The sequence below is a fragment of the Citrus sinensis genome, chromosome 1 (genome assembly GCF_022201045.2).
Source record: "Citrus sinensis cultivar Valencia sweet orange chromosome 1, DVS_A1.0, whole genome shotgun sequence".
Classification (NCBI taxonomy): Eukaryota; Viridiplantae; Streptophyta; class Magnoliopsida; order Sapindales; family Rutaceae; genus Citrus; species Citrus sinensis.
This window is the reverse complement of record NC_068556.1, coordinates 11509249-11527182: the sequence shown is the minus strand read 5'-3', so window position 1 is coordinate 11527182 and position 17934 is coordinate 11509249. Positions and strand designations below refer to the sequence as shown.

The 17934-nt window shown below is 36.0% G+C and overlaps 1 protein-coding gene across 5 annotated transcripts; it reads right to left on the bottom strand.

Annotated features, from left to right (window-relative positions):
- Positions 1-701: 701 nt before the first annotated feature.
- On the bottom strand, positions 702-13674 carry LOC102623432 (uncharacterized). 5 transcript variants are annotated; one of them, XM_025097234.2, is made up of 15 exons: positions 13187-13673; positions 10461-11000; positions 10111-10390; positions 9258-9544; positions 7706-7897; positions 6823-7578; positions 6605-6699; positions 6452-6511; positions 6281-6369; positions 4303-4857; positions 3885-3956; positions 3591-3661; positions 3445-3502; positions 1947-2211; positions 702-1759 (listed from the first exon to the last, which is right to left on the bottom strand). In XM_025097234.2, exons 2-15 carry the CDS (start codon positions 10865-10867, stop codon positions 1074-1076), a joined length of 3873 nt encoding a protein of 1290 aa, XP_024953002.1. In that variant the 5' UTR covers positions 10868-11000; positions 13187-13673; the 3' UTR covers positions 702-1073. The 5 variants fall into 5 exon arrangements, with proteins under 5 accessions (XP_024953002.1, XP_024953001.1, XP_006475503.1 ...); XM_025097233.2 differs by having other exon boundaries at positions 13265-13673; XM_006475440.4 differs by having other exon boundaries at positions 13275-13673.
- Positions 13675-17934: the final 4260 nt, after the last annotated feature.

The following is a 17934-nucleotide window of genomic DNA, read 5'->3' as shown; positions in this document are numbered from 1 at the left end:
AATGGGTAGGGGATGGGGATTCCACCTCATCCCAGTCCCCTCTCCGAATAAGAAATTGTGTAAAAAAATTTCCCCGTCCCTTCCCCGAATAAGAAATTGAGTATGAAATTATCCTCATACCCTCTCCGAATAAAGAAAATTCCCGAGAGTATCCGTCCCGTAGGAATTTTTGCCATCCCTAAAGCAAATGACATTTAAAGAAAAAGAAAAGAAGCATCTGGTGTACCCTGACTGATTGTGTACAACTAGAAACCTGAAATAGCATCAAAATAAGAGTAGAACCAAGAAAGAGTCGAGTGAAAAGTGAGCACCAATCTCAGACCCATGACAATATTCACATCCTCACTGCTTATCATTACCTTCCAGCCATGAAAGAAAAATCCTTGAATTGATGGACTGCTTGTAGAAACTATTGCATATTGGATACTAGTCGATTTGTACTACAATGGCAACACCAGCGCTGCTTATCATTTACATTCTAGCCTTGACAATATTCACATCCTCGCTGGCCACTGCTTATCAAGTACTTTTTAGCCATGAAAGCGAAACAGAATGCCTGTAGAAACTACTGCATATTGGATATCAGTCAATTTATACTATAGCAGCAACACCAGCACTAGCCAGAATGAAAAGTATCCATGAATCATGCAACGATAAAGTTGAGAAGAAGCCCGGCCTACTGGTATTTCCAAAAGAGATAATTACACTGAATAAAAGATATTTTATTTAAAATATAAAATGTATGTACAAGAGGCATTGTTCTCTGATTTGTAAAAGCTACAGCCAGAATACAATATTTGCTAAAATATAACACTAGGAAGTACTAACTTGCACCTTGGAACAAAATATCTTTACAGCTGATGTTGCTAACTTCATATAGAAGCAAAATCCAAAACATCCAAAGGGTTCACCAGAAAATCAACTTGAGGAGGAGCCTACAAAAGAATCTATGTAACCTAGTCGTGAACAGGATGGCCATATGACCGTCCAATTAACTGGTCATTCCTTGACAACAGCAATCATGTTTGATTTGTCAAAAGTATAAGGAACAAGACTATACAAAGAATGCAACTTCAAACCATCATGTTTAAGTCTGATAGGTCGTCCATTGGAATTTCAAGGCCCATAAAGTCATGATCTTGTAATCCATCATCATCAATGTTCATGTTCAACCACGATCCAAGATCCTGCCCTTGATCATCACCTAAGACATCTAAGTCAATAGGCTCGGAGCCATCCAATACATCCAAGCCAAACTCATCTTTATCTTTTGCATTGCTGTTTGTAGTCATTTCACTAGATTTCGAAGCAGAAGGTAACGTTGGTTTGGCTTGCTCTGACATCTTTCCAAGAAGGCCATTTACTGAAACAGAAAGCTGAGTTGTTTTCTGCCTAGGCTTTGCTTTAGATTTCCTTTCCCCCTTAGTATTGCATAACGTAGGCCTACCAATTTTATTAGCTCCATTTCTAGATAAAACTTCTCTGCTATGTACCTTCCCCTCTCTGTCTCTCTCACTTCTCTTTCCTTTTGTACTGCTTGATAGAGAACTTCCAATGCTTGATGGAGCATTTGAACTACCAATAGTACAACCAACTACCTCATCAAGCAACAACTCCTTCTTCTTCACCCTATTCGACCATGTATCTTCTTTACCAGTGCTCAGTTCAGATGAACGATTTATTGGAGGGAGCATATCAAAGATTTCCTCATTCTGACCCATTGTTGATACAAGAGGACATGTCTGTGAACCCATGGAAGCTGCAGAAATCCAAAATAATAATCCAAATGTGACCAAAAGGATACAGAAAGAGAAGTAAGAACAAGAAATAGAAGGCATGCATGAAATTCCATGAAGTGTCTAGAGGACTTATTGGCCAAAAATATCCAGACATGATAACATGGTATTTTCCAAGTATATTATCCAGTAAACATCAAATAAAAATACCTGAAACTCTAGCTTCCAATGAATGGGAAGAGGTGCTGTAGGGTTTCGCAAATTCACTCTCGGTAGAAGTATCTACAGATCTTCCACCATTTGGATTGGCAAGCCCAGAAGCAAACATATCCCTGAATAACTGCTCACTGAAGCAGCTCCTACCTGTATCTTCAAATTTATGACAATGGTCTAATGTCCGTTTCACAAATGCTAGTGCAGCTTGCTTGGCAAGTTTGTTACTGGAACTCTTACCAGTATTAGGACCCCAACAAGTCTATCAAACATAAATGTATATGTCAATTATCAAAACAGATGGTAACGCTTTCTGATATAACACATCCAGTATGACAACTAGGAGAGGAAATAGGGAATCCATTTTAGTTTAACTACAAATCTCATAGGAAATGCTAAAAGTGAGCAAAAATGAAAATAATCCATATGATAAAAAGTTCATTCAGTGAGCAGTTTTTGATTATGATCAGTAGTCAGTCAGTCAAATCCACCGCAAAAGAAACATGTACCACAAAATTTTTCTTCTTTTCTAATAGAAAATAATGCATCTAAGAGCCATCTTTTCAAATTTTGTACTTAGTTATTTTACCAGAAAGAGGAAATAATGTATGAAACATTTCATCTACCTCAAAGAGGCGAGACTGTAGAAAGCATTTCTTAAAAGGATATGATTAACAGGCCATAACTAGTTAATACTTCACAGGAAGTTTTACATCTACACCAGGGTTGTAAAGAGAGAAAGGGAGTCTTTTGATCAAGGATCCCAATTCAGTGGATAGTGGAGGAGTTGTGGAGATGGTGATCTCAAAACTAATAATTAAATAGAACATAAAAGAAAGTGTGGCAGTTCAATGTTAATGAACATCCATCTTGGTTTGAACCAACCCACCACTCAAGGCCAACCTATGTTTTGCTTCTACGGCCAAATCGCTATCACTTTCCCAGGGGAAAGATCAGAGGGATGACATGGGGAATGATCTCCATTCCCAGAACAGCCATGGAGCAGGGATAGAACTCTGTATGCATGTGGTGCACAAATGAGGATGGTAAAACATCCCTAATTTTAGGTTTAACTTTTGTACGAGACATTTTGCCACACTGTTTAGACCTTCTCTATTTGAAGTATAGGCCAACGTCCTTCCAGCATTTGACGTTGATCCATGAAAACCGTTGGTTGATTCAAATACAGGGATTCAAGACTTGCAATGCCTTCATTCTATGCTGTCTCCATTTTCCTTCCTGTTTCCTTTTTATCTTTTGTACACATTTCTACCTGCTTTGAAAATAAATCCATAACAGGCCATTTCTATACCAAAGCTTGCTTTCTAGACAACCCAGTCTTGATTATTTAAAATTTAAAAATCAATATTGTATTACAGCACTTCAAAGGACTGCAGTAGGTATATTACAGCACTTCAAATTTAAATCAAGAACAGGGCAAAAAAAAAAAAACTTTGGAAACAAAAGAAACTTTTTGAATTGTTGGAGAAATTACCATATACTTTTCATAAGCCATTGTCACAAGTTTGTCAAGAGCACGTTGTTCAAACTCCCTACAAAAAAAGACAAGGTTTCTGTGTTTACGCCATAAAAACAAGGGTAATGCAACTTAATCTGAAGAGAAAAAGCAATATCCAATACCTTTCTTGAAGTTCTTTAATTTCAGAAGCATATTTCAAAAGCCTATCAAGCAATCCTTGTTTCATGCAAACCTATTTATCAACAAAGGAAATCATAGAGACAAAATCCTCAAGAATAAAATTTATTTGATGACAAGAAGGGACATGCAACATGAAATAATATTCCCCAGGGTACAAACAGATTAAATTTGTAGAATATCTGGTGCCAACCAAAAAGAAGGCTGAAAAAGAATATTATATAGATAAGCGAAAAGGGATTTCATAAGAAGGCTCTTATAATACCATCATAAGCTACCTGTTCATGATATTTATCTTCTAATTTTTTGATGTCCTCACAGACTCCGTCATCTGTCTCTGCTTTATCAGACTGAATAGAAAGGAAATGTTGAATTAGTATGAACCCTTAACCTAACACCGGGCAGAAATAGCAGATAACAGGATTCCATGCATTCCTAATAAATAAGATTAACTCCTGAGCCAAAGAAACTCAAATATCCCAAGACTAGCTTCCTTTTCCACAACACAAATAGAAACACACAAAAGCTCTGGAAGAGAAAAGCAATGAGAAGAGTAGACAGAATGAAAGAAGCTTCACAGGAATAAGCTTTTGATGCTCAAGTTAGGAACAGATTTGGATAAAACCCCCCATAATGAAGCAATATTATTCAAAAAGGAAAAAACAAGTGTAAGAGCTAATATCAAAATAAACCTACCATTGGATCTGGGAATATACCAATACTTCCAGTCTCCAAAAGAAGTTTCTCATTTACCCGCATATTATCATACTGAAATTCGGAAAAAGCCATGCCAGATATCATTAGGGATTCATTAAAGTTTGATGTAATCCCAGAGTTTGATATTCCCAATAAATCACCTTCTGCCTCATCATCAATATCTCCCTTCCCAGTTATCCTACAACCATTAAATGCAGTAATTCCAGCAGAATGAAAGTTAAATTGGTGAACTGAGCCATTAGAATCAAATTCTTCATCTAGCTCAAATCCAGTTCCATAAGTATCAATTTTCAGGTCTTCATCCCCGCTGCCACAATCTTCCTCTGTAATTAAAGCGGCTATAAGCCGCTGGTAGAGGGGAACTGCATTATAACCCCTTGGACTCGGAACTAACTGCTCAACTCTCCCTGCTCCAGTAACAGGCCCCACATCTCTCTCCTGTTTTATCAACCCATATCCATTAGGGGTTGAAAAGCAAGCATCTGTATCAGAAAGAAACGGAGTTGTTGATGGCACAATGGATTGAAGATTTTCCTGAAAATTTAGGAGAATCAGAACAATTTCATAAGAAACTTTATTGTGAGAATAAGCCATTACAAATAAATTGAACCAGAAGTCAGCTCCAAAATTCAAAAGAAAAAGAAAAACCCAATGAAACAAAAAAAAAGAACTCTAAACTTGAGCCAGAACAGAATTCCAATCCCACTTATTCAGGATGATAAAAATGGATATGTCCTGGAACTTATGCAACATGATAGCACATAAGAATGCCAAAAAACGAACTCCAGAAGGACAATCAGAATCTTCTTCTCTAGAATCTTCCAAATTTCTACTGCTTTATTCCCAAACAACCTAAAGAGAAGCCATCCCACATCAGGAACTAATGGTTCAGCGTTCCCTCTTATGTTTACCCATAATTTCAATGAGAAAACAGAATCTTCAGTCTTAAAATTTATAGTTCGACTGACTTCAATTTTAATTTTCAAATATGAGATAAGTACCCACCAAAAAAAGGAGTAATAGAAAAAGAAAAATAACACAGGTTCATTTTTCTTCTGAAGAAAAATGGAAACAAAAGGACAAAAAAAAAAAAAAGAGAGAGAAAAAGCGGTTGACGTGAACAAAGAGATATGACAAAGAATATAACCATGATGTTCTAAAAAAGATAAGAAAAAACAATTGGAATCTATCCAAAATTTGGTCCTGCCGGACCTTGCACAATCTGGGTCCATCAACGGAGTTTTATATACATATAATCCTAAGCAGTTTAAAACAATGTTCTGAATATGAGCATGTGAACGCAAGATCAGTTTTTCTTTATGGTATTTCTATTTCAAATACATAGCCAAAACAAACAGATGGTCTCTTTTCAATTTTAAGGTTGTTCTGTAATCTACAAAAAGAGAGGTGAAGGGGTTGCCATGGATTGGTTTAATAAAAATTAGGAAAGGGGATGGCTTTTATGGGACTGTGCAGTCTTGGCATTTTTGGGGTCTTGTGGAATGAAAGAAACCTGAGAATCTTTGATATAACAAAGTTGGGGAAGATCGTTTGCATCCATGGGACAAAGTGAAGTTCCGGGCTTCCCTCTGGGCTTCTATTACTGCTGATTCAAAGATATCTCTTTCTTTTTTATTTTGCTTAATTAGGAAGCAGCTGTATCCTTAAAGGGATTGCATTCATAGTGAGCTGTGCTGTTCATGGGTTTTGGGCTATTTTTGGTCTACGTAGAGTTTTTGAGTGTTCTGCTTTTGTTAGGACTTCTCATCCTTGATTTTGTGAATTTCTAGTCCCACCAATCCTTTTACATCTCTCTTATAGTTTAATTTATAATCTTTTGTTTCTTCCCCCACGCCCCAAAAAAAAAATATCAACAGGATAAGTGTCCTACTGATCACATAAAAAAATCACTATCAGAGAAGAATAAAATGGTTATATGAACCATAATAAGCATCACCTGTAGCTTTAAGTAAGCAATGTCTCCATCAGATATAAAACCAAAGAGTGGCTCCATCTGCCTCCAGAATGAGCTGGACAGTGTATGAGCTGTAGTGCAAAATAAATGCACGAATTCATAAGACAAGCTTCTTAGAATAAAATGAATCCCAAATATGAAAAACAACGATACCAGAGTTTATAACAGCATTTGCAGCAGCCAGCAGCTCTTCATGCCCATCATCTGAACCAACTAAGACAATATAACCACAATGAATAGAAGAATTAGTAACTAAAACGTCACAACATCCTGGGAAATTTTTCTCTATTAATCCAGCATGACTACCAATAAAATCCGCAGCTGCACTAATTGTTGTAGGCTTTTGACGTTTATAAGCTTTGCGATCAGAAAGTTTCCTAGTTGGTGGACGGCCTGCCTTGCTGAATATAAATATTTCAAAAGAAACTTTAAGTGATCATGCTGAAGAGACAAAGTAGCAAAAGCAAAATTAGATAAACACATTTTAGATTAGCTGAAAAAAATACAAGAAGAAACTGTTTAACCTTTCAATCTTATCAAAACCTAGTCTGGCACTTCTAAGCTGTTTCGCAGTCCCCGCATTACCCAGCTTCTCAACAGTCATTGGCAAGAGAGCCCTTGCGGAAGCAAAACTCCGTCCTGTCCTCCCTTGTCTCCGTACACCATCTCCAAGGTCGTCCCCATAAACCGGCTTATTCTTTCTTGATGGCAGGACTAAAGTCGATACCTTTTGGACATTCTGTCCAGCCTTTTCATCTATCTCATCAGATTTTCTGCCCTTGTCTTTAGATTTAATGCTAGGAACCCCTGATTCTTCACTTTCAGATAATGCAGCTGACGACAAGGAATCGCCTTTCAACTTAACTTGCTGAGGAGAGTTGCTAGACAACCGTTTTCCAAATCCCCCTCCAATTTCACTACCTGCAACATCAGATGAAGAATCCAAAGCAGCAGTTTCATCGTTATTTGAAACAATAGGGACAATGTTCGTTCTTCTAGCAGTGCGAGAGATCTTTTGAGGTCTCTGGCCAGCCCAATGCGCTACAGGTGGTGATGAAGACCGAGCTGACATTGTGCGTTTCCGATTGTTGGGACCAACAGAAGCAGTTGGCTTGTTCATACAATGAGAAACCTCCCAGTCATTAGGAGCAGCAGCTCTGTGGACAACTGGGGACAGTTTAGGTGCAACTCCCGAACCTGATCGCGGTCCTCGAACAGATGCAGTCATTTTTGTATTTGAAGTAGGACTAGCTGAATTGAATTCATCTCGAACATTTGTCCTAAGCATTATTCAGAAAATTTTGTATTTATAAATTAATAAAGGACCTTATGGAACATAATATAGGGTTGTGTAAGGGGCCAACAAATGCAATTTTTTATGGCAAACATAAGATATACTAAGGATACATTGCATACTTATTAACAGCTCTGAGGTTCACCCTTTCCTTATCTGAACCTATAGGACGATCTCTCCTATCATTAAGAAGGGAACTGTTATCTAGTTCAGTCCTAGGAATGGATGAACGGACACCCAAACCTGTCTGTTGTGATATACCATCAGACTTTCCAACTCCAACGGCTCCATTAGCAACTCCTGGCCTATATTACAGAACATGTTAGTATCACCTTACAGAACATATATTCATATACACATATAGATAGATAGATAGATAGATACACACACACAAACACATACATATATATGGATTTTTGAAATCAGAAATTTCCTGCAAAATGTCTCAACAGAAAATCTAACTCATAAATTTCTGACAACCACAGTTTTGATCATGGTTTTGACGGGAATACTTTTTGCCTTCAAATTTTGAGTCAAAAACCTTTAAAAGAGTCCGTTTCATTTTTTTTTCTTTTTAATAACTGAAATCCATGAGAATCAAATAGCTGCAAAATGGCAGCTATTATGCCATGCAGATAATATCTATTGAGGTCATCATCGGAGTGATCTTTGATGTCAAATACTAAAACATTTCAGTGCATGTAACTAATAGAACTCAAAATACACAATTTAAATTTCTCTTGGAGATGAGCATTGAAACCTCCACATAAGAGAGGACATCAATTTATACTTACAAATTTGAAAAACAAAAAGCACAATTTTTGTTCAATATTGGCAAGCCATCTATACATACTTCTTTGAAGCATGAAAGTTTATTGAAGCACTCAAAGCATTAGTAACATCCTTTGGCAATAGCAGAAAAGTATCCACGCATAATTTAATGCATTAATGTGTTTAGGCTTACTCTACAGGAAAAATGCTGGGTGATGGAAAACACCAAAAATAAAAATAAATACAAAATGATTAAACTAGTTTTTCCATACATGGTCCATCATTATTTCCCGGATTCTCTCAAAGTCCTTAATATCGGACAACATTCAAAAATGAGTCAAAATCTATAGATGTAAAAGTTGTCTTTATTAATTTATAAAAAATTAAAAAAAACGAAAAAACAACTCTATGGATAGAATAAGAAACTCAAGAGAATAAATGTACAACACAATCACAATTAACATGAAGCTTAAGTGCTTTAAAAACCGTAACTTCCATATGAATTGAAGCAAAAAGAAAATGTGACAACATATTGATGATGGTTATCCCCAAAGGATAACCTAGTTGGCTTAACTCTTGGTGTGGAAGCATGGGGTCACGAGTTCAGGTCCAAGGGGAAACATTTAGTTTGCTATGGGAAGGGGTATAATGTAAATATATTCTAGATAAACTGGAGACATGAAAATATCACATCTTCATTTGGTTACCAATAAAGTAGCTTGAGGAACTTTTTATATTATTACATTAGAATCTAATCATAACAAAAGCAGCAAAAATCTAAGGGCCTGCTGTTAAAAGTTCCCTAACGGAGACACTTCATGAATGTTATAATGCCAATTGTTCAAACAGGCAAACGGGAATATGGCCGGATACCAGCAGTTACAGAAGACAAACCTGAATCCATGGGTGTCATTATTTGACCTGGGTCTGCCATCAGTTACTGGCCTTTGTTGCATTCCCTGTTTCTGGTCCCGATAGCCATCAGTGGGTTTAGACGACACAAAGCTTGGTGAAGCTTCTGGCTTTATCCCAGAACGCTTTTTCTTCATTTTTGATTTTTCCCATCCATCAACGCCAATTGGTAAAGTTCGATCCTCACCTTGAGCTCCACCACTATTTGCAAGCCTTAGCATTTCCTTATCCCTATCTATGGTGCCAGATGGCCTGACAATAGCGTTACCCTGCATGTAGATTTATTAGCATGCAAATGTCAGTTTATGTTCAGTTGGACAATCAGAAAGCAGCATGTTACAAACAACTTCAGCATCAATCAACAGCAAACCAATCTCCACAACCATCGTACTGTTTAAAGAGGTCGCTCAGTCATAAAGTATGAAATTCCGACATTTAAACCATGTTCAAATCATGATCGGGAAAACTGCATCAAACTCATGTGGAGGGGCGCAGTTGGTGTATCTATGAGAAGTGGAAGGACAGAAAATGGAAAATAAACTGAGCTTCCACATTACATTAAGGAAAAGCATTTTACTATTCCAGTAAAGTAAGAACAGCAGGAATTAGTGATAAAAACTGTTTCAGAATCTGATAACTCTCAAAAGGAAAAGGAAACTGAAATAACACCAGAACAAATTCAATAACCAATAAGACAGCTAAAGTAGTCACTAGAAGTAAATTTAAAGAGAATAACATAGTACTTAATAAGGGATTGAAACATATTGTGAGAAAAAGAAGAAGAAAAAGCAAGCCAGAAGAAAGAAATATTTAGAAAGAAGTTCAAGATACAAACCCTAACATCCACCAATGAGGTTCGAGTGCGTTTGCTTGGAACAGCATTTTTTATTCGTTCTTCTGACTTTTGCTGCTCAAGTTCGAAACCACCAGGAAGGGCATGACTTTGCATACCTATCTTACCAAGGTTTGGCCCAAGGGCAGCATGTTCACTTGATAACAAGGAACTTGATCGTTCATAAGGAAAAACTTCTGATCTAGACCTCTTCTTTGATGGTACACTAGGAAAAAACTTGTTGAAAACAGATAAGGCTTCATTGAAAATTTTCACACGTTCCCTGTTAAGACATTCAGTTTAATAAACTAATTACAAATCTTAACCAAAATGCAGAAGTTAAAAAAAACCACCTAGCCTTGATAGTGCTGTCACGCAGACCACCCTTGACCCTTTTGATTTCCTCTGGTAATAGACATGGCAGCAGCTTGCCTTTTGATGACCCAGTTGGAGAATCATCCGCTGAAAGGCCAAGAGCAACATTCATGTGTCGCCTGAAGTCTACTAGACGATTAGACTTATGATCTGCAGCAACAGCCTTCGGGTTAAAACGCAAGCATTGTAAGAAATTTGACACCTCTTCAGCTGTAGCAGCAGGGCCTCTTGAAGTGTTTGGAAGAGAAGAGAGGACTGGATTCTCAATGCTCTCACGAAAGCTACTTGATCTGTCCAGTGCAGCAGCTAAGTGGGGTCCACGCTGCCCACTGGTGTACAAAGGCCTATCTGGGCTTCCAGAAGGCAGATCAAACTTGCTAGACATTGCCACTGAATCAGTTTCTGCACATCCCCCGAGTTAGAAACCAACAGAAAGCAGTTTTGCATCACAATAGTGTAGCTGTACAACACATAGAGGCCAACTTCGAAGTCCCAAGGAAAATGTCAGGACAATACACCTGCAAAGAGGAAAACCTCAAGGATAAGCGTCCAAGTCCTAATTACTTGAGATATCAACGATAAGCGTCCAAGTCCTAATTCCTTGAAATTTCAAACCATTTCACATGATATGTTTTAAGCACTTAATGCTGACAACAGCTATAGGACGAATTAGCGAGTTGGATCATTACATCAACAGGCCACAAACATTTCAATCACAGAAATCTAGGACCATGACACTAAGCTCAGATTGCCTCCTAAGCCGGCTAAAGCATGAAGTTCCTGCCTACAGTAGAACTCGAATAGTTTGATTTCCTTTTCTGGGAGCAGGAGGGTGAGGGCAGAGGCAGAAGGTCAAGTGTAGATGCGCAGAATTTCATTTACATAAATGGTAAAAAAAATACCTTTCTACAGAGTTAACCCAACTTTCGTCTTTTTCCTCTAGTAAATACACAGTTAGCCATTCATAACCTCCCATCCAATACAAGGGGCAATGTTATTCTCAACTAAAAGAGGACTCTTTCAAAACATTGCAGGTTTTCTTCAGTTACTTAACCTAGATGGTCAATGGCCTCAACACACCTAGCCACCACTAAACAAAATACAAGTCAACAAAATAAAGCTTCAAAGCTACCACTGCAGCCAACTCACTCCTATCCTATTTTTGTTTTACGTTTTCTCAACATAAATCCACATTGGACAATATACTTGATTTGATTTAGCTCATCATGTCTTCTTGCCCCACTTTGACTAACATCTTACCTTCTATTAATCCTTGTCAAGGTTTCAAGTAGAATCAAATCACTCCTTGTTCCTCAAGACTAATGCCCACTAGCTATTCTTACGCAAACAGCTCCATATTGTGAAATCTAAACATCTAATTTTCTGTTGGTTGACCTTGCTCAATGATACATCATTTCTTTTGCTGTAAAACTTCTTTTGCTAAGTATTTAGCAGATACTTCCCTTTTTTTATTCCCAATATACTTACACTAGCCAATATTCCATAAAAGTTACTCTTCCCTGTTCTGAATTTAGACATTATCCATTAAGAGAAAACCAAATCCAACTGACTCATAAAGTTAATGAAATTATTTGTTATTTTATATCCATTTCTTCTCTCTTTTCTCAGTGATAATATACAGGTCTTTTATCCTCCATTCACGCAACAACTCAGTCTTTATTACATCTTTTAATAATTCTAGCAGTCAAAATATGGCCAAATTGCCAAACTATTTCCAGCTGCAAACAAAAACCTACAGGACTCGAAAAGTAATGTTGATCTTGTTACAGGTAACAGGTAGCAAAAAACAGAGATATGCAACAGATATCCTAAGCAACTGCTGCATCCTTACTTACAATAACACCTCATAGTCACACACACTAACAAATCAAGCACACAAGATATGACAATCTTTCACTGAAACCAAGAATTGAAACGCAACCGCATTAGACACATTGAAAATAATAGAGGAAAACTAAAATCAATTAATATACTCAAACCCATATCGACAACAGTGCAATTAGGAGCATAAGTCTTAAACTTAACCAGCCAAAGAAGAGTTTACTGAAAAAGAAAAGTTCACTTTAGAAGAGCAATAAACAAAAAAGAAGTAATCCAGATGCACACATTAAAACAATTGTTTCTGTTGTATAAAAGGGTTTATTATGACTGTGATAAAATTTATTACACCTTCCATTGGCTCATTGTATCTCAACTGATCTATAGACAGAATGACCATTTGGAATGTATCAACATCACTTGGAATTAATTTATGTCTTTTAACTGTCAACGTGACCAGCATTTTGGATACTATTTTTTGTACTATAATCACTTCTTTCTCAATGAACAGCCAATTTCCTATTCCTGGTTCAACAAATTCTAAACTAATTTTAAGCACAATGACAGCGTAACAAAATACTCATTTCAGTTGCCTTAAATTTCTCCATTCCTCGTACATTTATCAACCAACACAAACAACCTTTGTGAAATTACAAGCTCATCTAAAAAAAGAAAAGGAAAAAAAAATTCTCTAACTTCACAATCACTTCTTCCTTTCTAATTCATCTATTTGATTTCTCAATCTAACTTCATTTAACAAAAGTTTTACAAACTATTAAACAAACAATTCCACATATAATAATCATTAAAAAAAACCCTAGAACTAAAACACATACAAAGCCTTACAAAGGAAAGCAGAATCTACCTCGAATTAACAATAAAAGCAACTTGCAAGCTGGAAAAGTAAACCATAAAACTTCAATCAGCATGAAAATAGACGTACGTGAATCTACCTCGGATCGTGAAAATGATATGTCTCAGTATTGGCTGTACGTGTTGTGGAGCATTAATTAATCAGCGAATTGTGAATTTTTAATTAAATAATTAGAAAATTTGTGTGATTTGGAGCTGGAAATCGAAATCGAAATCGAAGTTTCGTACAAAGCCACGGAGGAGGAAGCGTCCTGTGTGTTTTGATCGGCAATGGAGCTGGCCTGTATTGAATGACTGTTTTACCCATATTGTCGATCTTCTTTGATTCACTAACTCAGCGCTCTCAGATAGGGATATTTTGGGAAAACAAAAGTATTGAGCCGGCTGGCTCGAAGCCTCGGATAGCTCCTAGCTGGTGTGTAAAATAAATGTGTGCGTCTAATTTTTGACGACATTAACTGACTTTTAGATTATGCGAGAAAATCATATTTATTTTGTTTCTGAAACAATATGCTCGTGCAAGTAAAGGATGGATTATATACTACTAATATTGACATTTATCAATGAAAGATTAGGCAAATCAATAATACAACCAGACTCCCCTGGCTAGGCAAACTGAACATGAAAAGTCAATTAATTGAGAGAATATGAAAAATAGCAACAACAAAAAAGTCAAATGGTAAGTTATGATAACAAATATTTAAAAATTATATTTTCAATATTGCCCAACTATATTTAGATGATAAAAAAAAATTCTTTTCATTAGTGTATTTTGATTAATGGTACACTTATTTAGTTGGAATACACAATTTGAAGTTTTGAACAATGCTAAAACTTAGGCCTTAACCTTATTTAGTATGGCGGTAGGACATGTTTGTTAAATACTTGAGGTTGTGGTTTGTAATTATTTGATCCTCGTATGTTTGAGGGATGTTCCACTAGCTTCTATTCGTAAATTTCTACGTGAGAACTCATGGCAGCTCCACAAATATAGGTTTTCATGACTTATTTGTATTTATAATTCTCTTTATTTTTCTCTTATTTCTCTTGATAAAATTTTCTCACCATTCATAGAAAAAAATTTAATTTTATCCCACACATATATGTTTAAAACCCACAACATCTTTATGATTTTTACCAAAATTATTATTTAAAAATCATATTTATCACACACTATCAATTTTTATTTCATAACTACAACTTTTGTTTCACAGTAGCTATGAATTTTTAAGTCACTCAACCTCAATACAAATAGGGTCTTACTGAATTAAAATACTTAGTTTGTGATCCTAATTGATATGATATCTTATGTGTTACCCATTAATAAGGTTTGTAAAAATAAAATCAATTAAGTTTCAACTTTAAAGTAAGCGTGTGCATTAGTTAAATAGTCTCCTTCTAGAATGCTCTCTTTCTCTCTGAAAAAGAGTGAAAGAATGAAGTAGGTTGGAGCTTTAATGGCTCCATATTTCACTCATTAGTTTGAGTGCTTTGTTAACTTTTGTTAGGGGTTTTAAATAAGGGGAGTGAATCTATGAGAGTGGGTAAGGATGATTAAAACACTGGGGTTTCAACACATAGGATAGTTATTAAGTAAAGAGTTAATTTGTGTCCAACATCCATGGACACAGAGGACTTAATACAAAAATGCAAAGCTATCTCTATTAAAAAAGGTATTGACTGCAAGCTATCTTTCAAAAAACGGAATGTAAGGAAAAAGAGGAAGCATAATGGCAAACTCTTTAGTTGGAAAAATTTTACTGGCAAAGAGTATACACACGAAAGGAATTGGGATTGCATAGCACAAGCATGGAGAAGAGCCAAAGAGGTAAAAATTGAAAGCATGGGCAACAATATCTTTCTATTTAAGTTTGGCTCAGAAGTAGATAAATGAAAAGTGATGGCTAGAAGGCCATGGCACTTTAACAAGGTGTTGATTGTGTTTAAAGAACCCAATGGGATTGGAAACATGAGGAAGGAAGAGTTCACACATGCAGCCTTTTGCATACAAATTCACAATGGACTTATAGTATGCATGGAGTGGGACAATATTAATGTTCAAAAGCCAGGGGAATTGCATGGAGAGATTTTGGAAGTAGAAACCGATAATGACGGGGAATGCATTGGCCGATATGCAAGAGTTAGAATATCCATTGGCATTATAATACCGTTAAAGAAAATAATTTTTTTTTTAATTAGAAGACGATAATGAGGTGGAATTGCCAATTTTGTATGAATGGCTCCCAAGCTTTTGCTTTAGCTGTGGACTTATTAGGCACAGTTTAAAGAATGTGTGACGTATGATGGGCAACCAAAGGAAAAATTGCCTTATGGAGTTTATATGAAGGCATTGTCCAAAGCTAAAAAAAATTGATTGAATCGAGGAAAAGATAGGTGGAATAGAAGATTTGAGCAGCCTAACAATAGCTTCACAAAATCAGCATGCCATGGAAGAAGCTAGTCACAACAAATTGGTTCAGACCTATATGAAAATGAACCCAGGTAAAACCAATCCAATCCGGTGAGAATGATGGCAAACAACCAAGACTGGTAAGCAATGACTTTTGAATAAAACAACAAGACAATAGTTAGAAGCAATCTACCATAGCTACTATTGAAAACATAGTTGACAACTTAAATGATTATGGAAAGCAGGGAGAAGAAGCGGGAACATAGAATTGGGAGGGAATAAATCTTAAATTAGCACTTAATTTGGAGCCAAATTTAACTCCAAACACAAGCTCACATCAAGATCAAGGCAACTTCAGTAAAGATGAAGTAGTATATGATGGGCCTGACATAAGAACTGCAAAGCCCAAAAGAAGAAAATAAAAGTTAGAAGCTTGAAATGCAAGCATCTAAGGGCATATAAAAACGGGGTCAATTGGTAGAAAAATGCTAACTTGTGACTCATCAAGGCCAAGTCCAAACACAAAAAGATATGGATTTAGAGCCTCCACAAAGCTACTACAGCTAGAACAAACTCCTGTAATCTATTTCCACATAGATACAAATTGAATAGGAAAGGCTCGAGAATAGAGAAAAACGCTAAAACCATTCAAATTGCAACTCAATTTGCAGAAGTTGAGGATTAGCATGGCCGATAGCCATCAAAATATTAAGTTGGAACGTCCGAGGGATAGTCATTAACCAGGTGTTTATAGCTCTACATAATTTCCTCTAATTGTACAGGCCTTAGTTGATTTTCTTATGCGAAACTAAACTGACGATTGTGCACATGACTAATGTGGGCAAGAAGTTGAAGATTGATAATTGTTTTACTGTAAGTAGTAATGGAAAAAGTGAAGGCCTAACTATGTTATGGAATTTTGAAACAAGGGTGAATATTACCTCCTTCAACAGCCATCATATTAATGCAAAGTTAGAAATTAAAGATGGGAAACAAATAAGATGCACTACATACATGGATTTTATTAAGAAAATTGGTAGGTTTGTCTTTATCTTTGTTGCTAAGCTTTGGTGATTTTAATGAAATATTGCATTTGGATCAGAAAAATTGAGGAAATGAAAGCGAGGCTAATATGATTGGTGAATTCAGAGAATGATGTTCAGGACTATAATTGGAGGGATTTAGGTTGTACGGGTCACCCTTTTACATGGTTTAATAGGAGGTTTAGCCTCTATTTATTGAAATAGATTTTTGTATAGCAAAGATTGGACAAATTGCTATCAAGACCAGGTTGGAAGAAACCTGGTCACTTGTTCTGATCATAATGCAGTTTTGATAAAAGCAACATGAAAGGGTAATTGAAGGCACTACAAAATAGGAGAATTTTTTCAAGAGTTTATTATGAAGACATGCGGATCTCTTGCGATGAGTTTCAAGACATTGTTAAGAAACATAGTTCAAACATGAAGATTGGTCAGGAAGCAATGCAATCTGATGTACGATGATTGCACGTTACAATCAGGATACCTTTTAAAAGGCATAATTTGGGATACAAGTGTCCTTTTTTGGTGTATGATATATTATTTTGAAACTTCTAATGAGACGAACCAAAACCAGAACTGTTTATGACATTTTGCCCCGCAGTCGAGCTAAAAATTTTGGCTCTTTCTTGCTTATTTTTCAATTTTGAAATATTTTCCTATTTTTCTTATTTCTTTTAATATTTTTTTTAGAAATTGAATTTGGACACTATTTTCTTTTTTATTTAAATTAGAAGAATTTTATTATTAAATAATATTTCATATTTGCATATTTTTCTAAATTTACAATATTTAGGTTTATTATATAAAGGGCCTAATAACCTTGCCTTTGTCAATTAAGAATTATTCAATAAACTTCATTATTTAGAAAAATGATGAGAGTTGACGTATGTGTGTGGACATTAGGCGAATTAACCAGATTACAGTGAACTATCGATTTCTTATTCTAACCTTTTAAGATTTGTTAGACCAATTGGACGGTACTCCAGTTTTCTTAAAGATAGGCTTGTGCAGTGGATGTCATCAAATCAAAATTCAAACTGGTGACGAATGGAAGATGGTGTTCAAGACGAAAAAATGGTTGTATGAGTGGTTTCTGATGCCATTCGGATTATTGAATGCCCCTCGTACCTTTACGCACTTAATGAATTATGTTTTAAACCGTTTTCCTGTAAATTGGTTGTGGCGTATTTTGATGATATATTGATTTATTTTGTTTATGTGGTGACACACCTAGAGCATTTGAGAATAGTTAGAGAGGTATTATAGAGAAACAAACTTTACATTAAT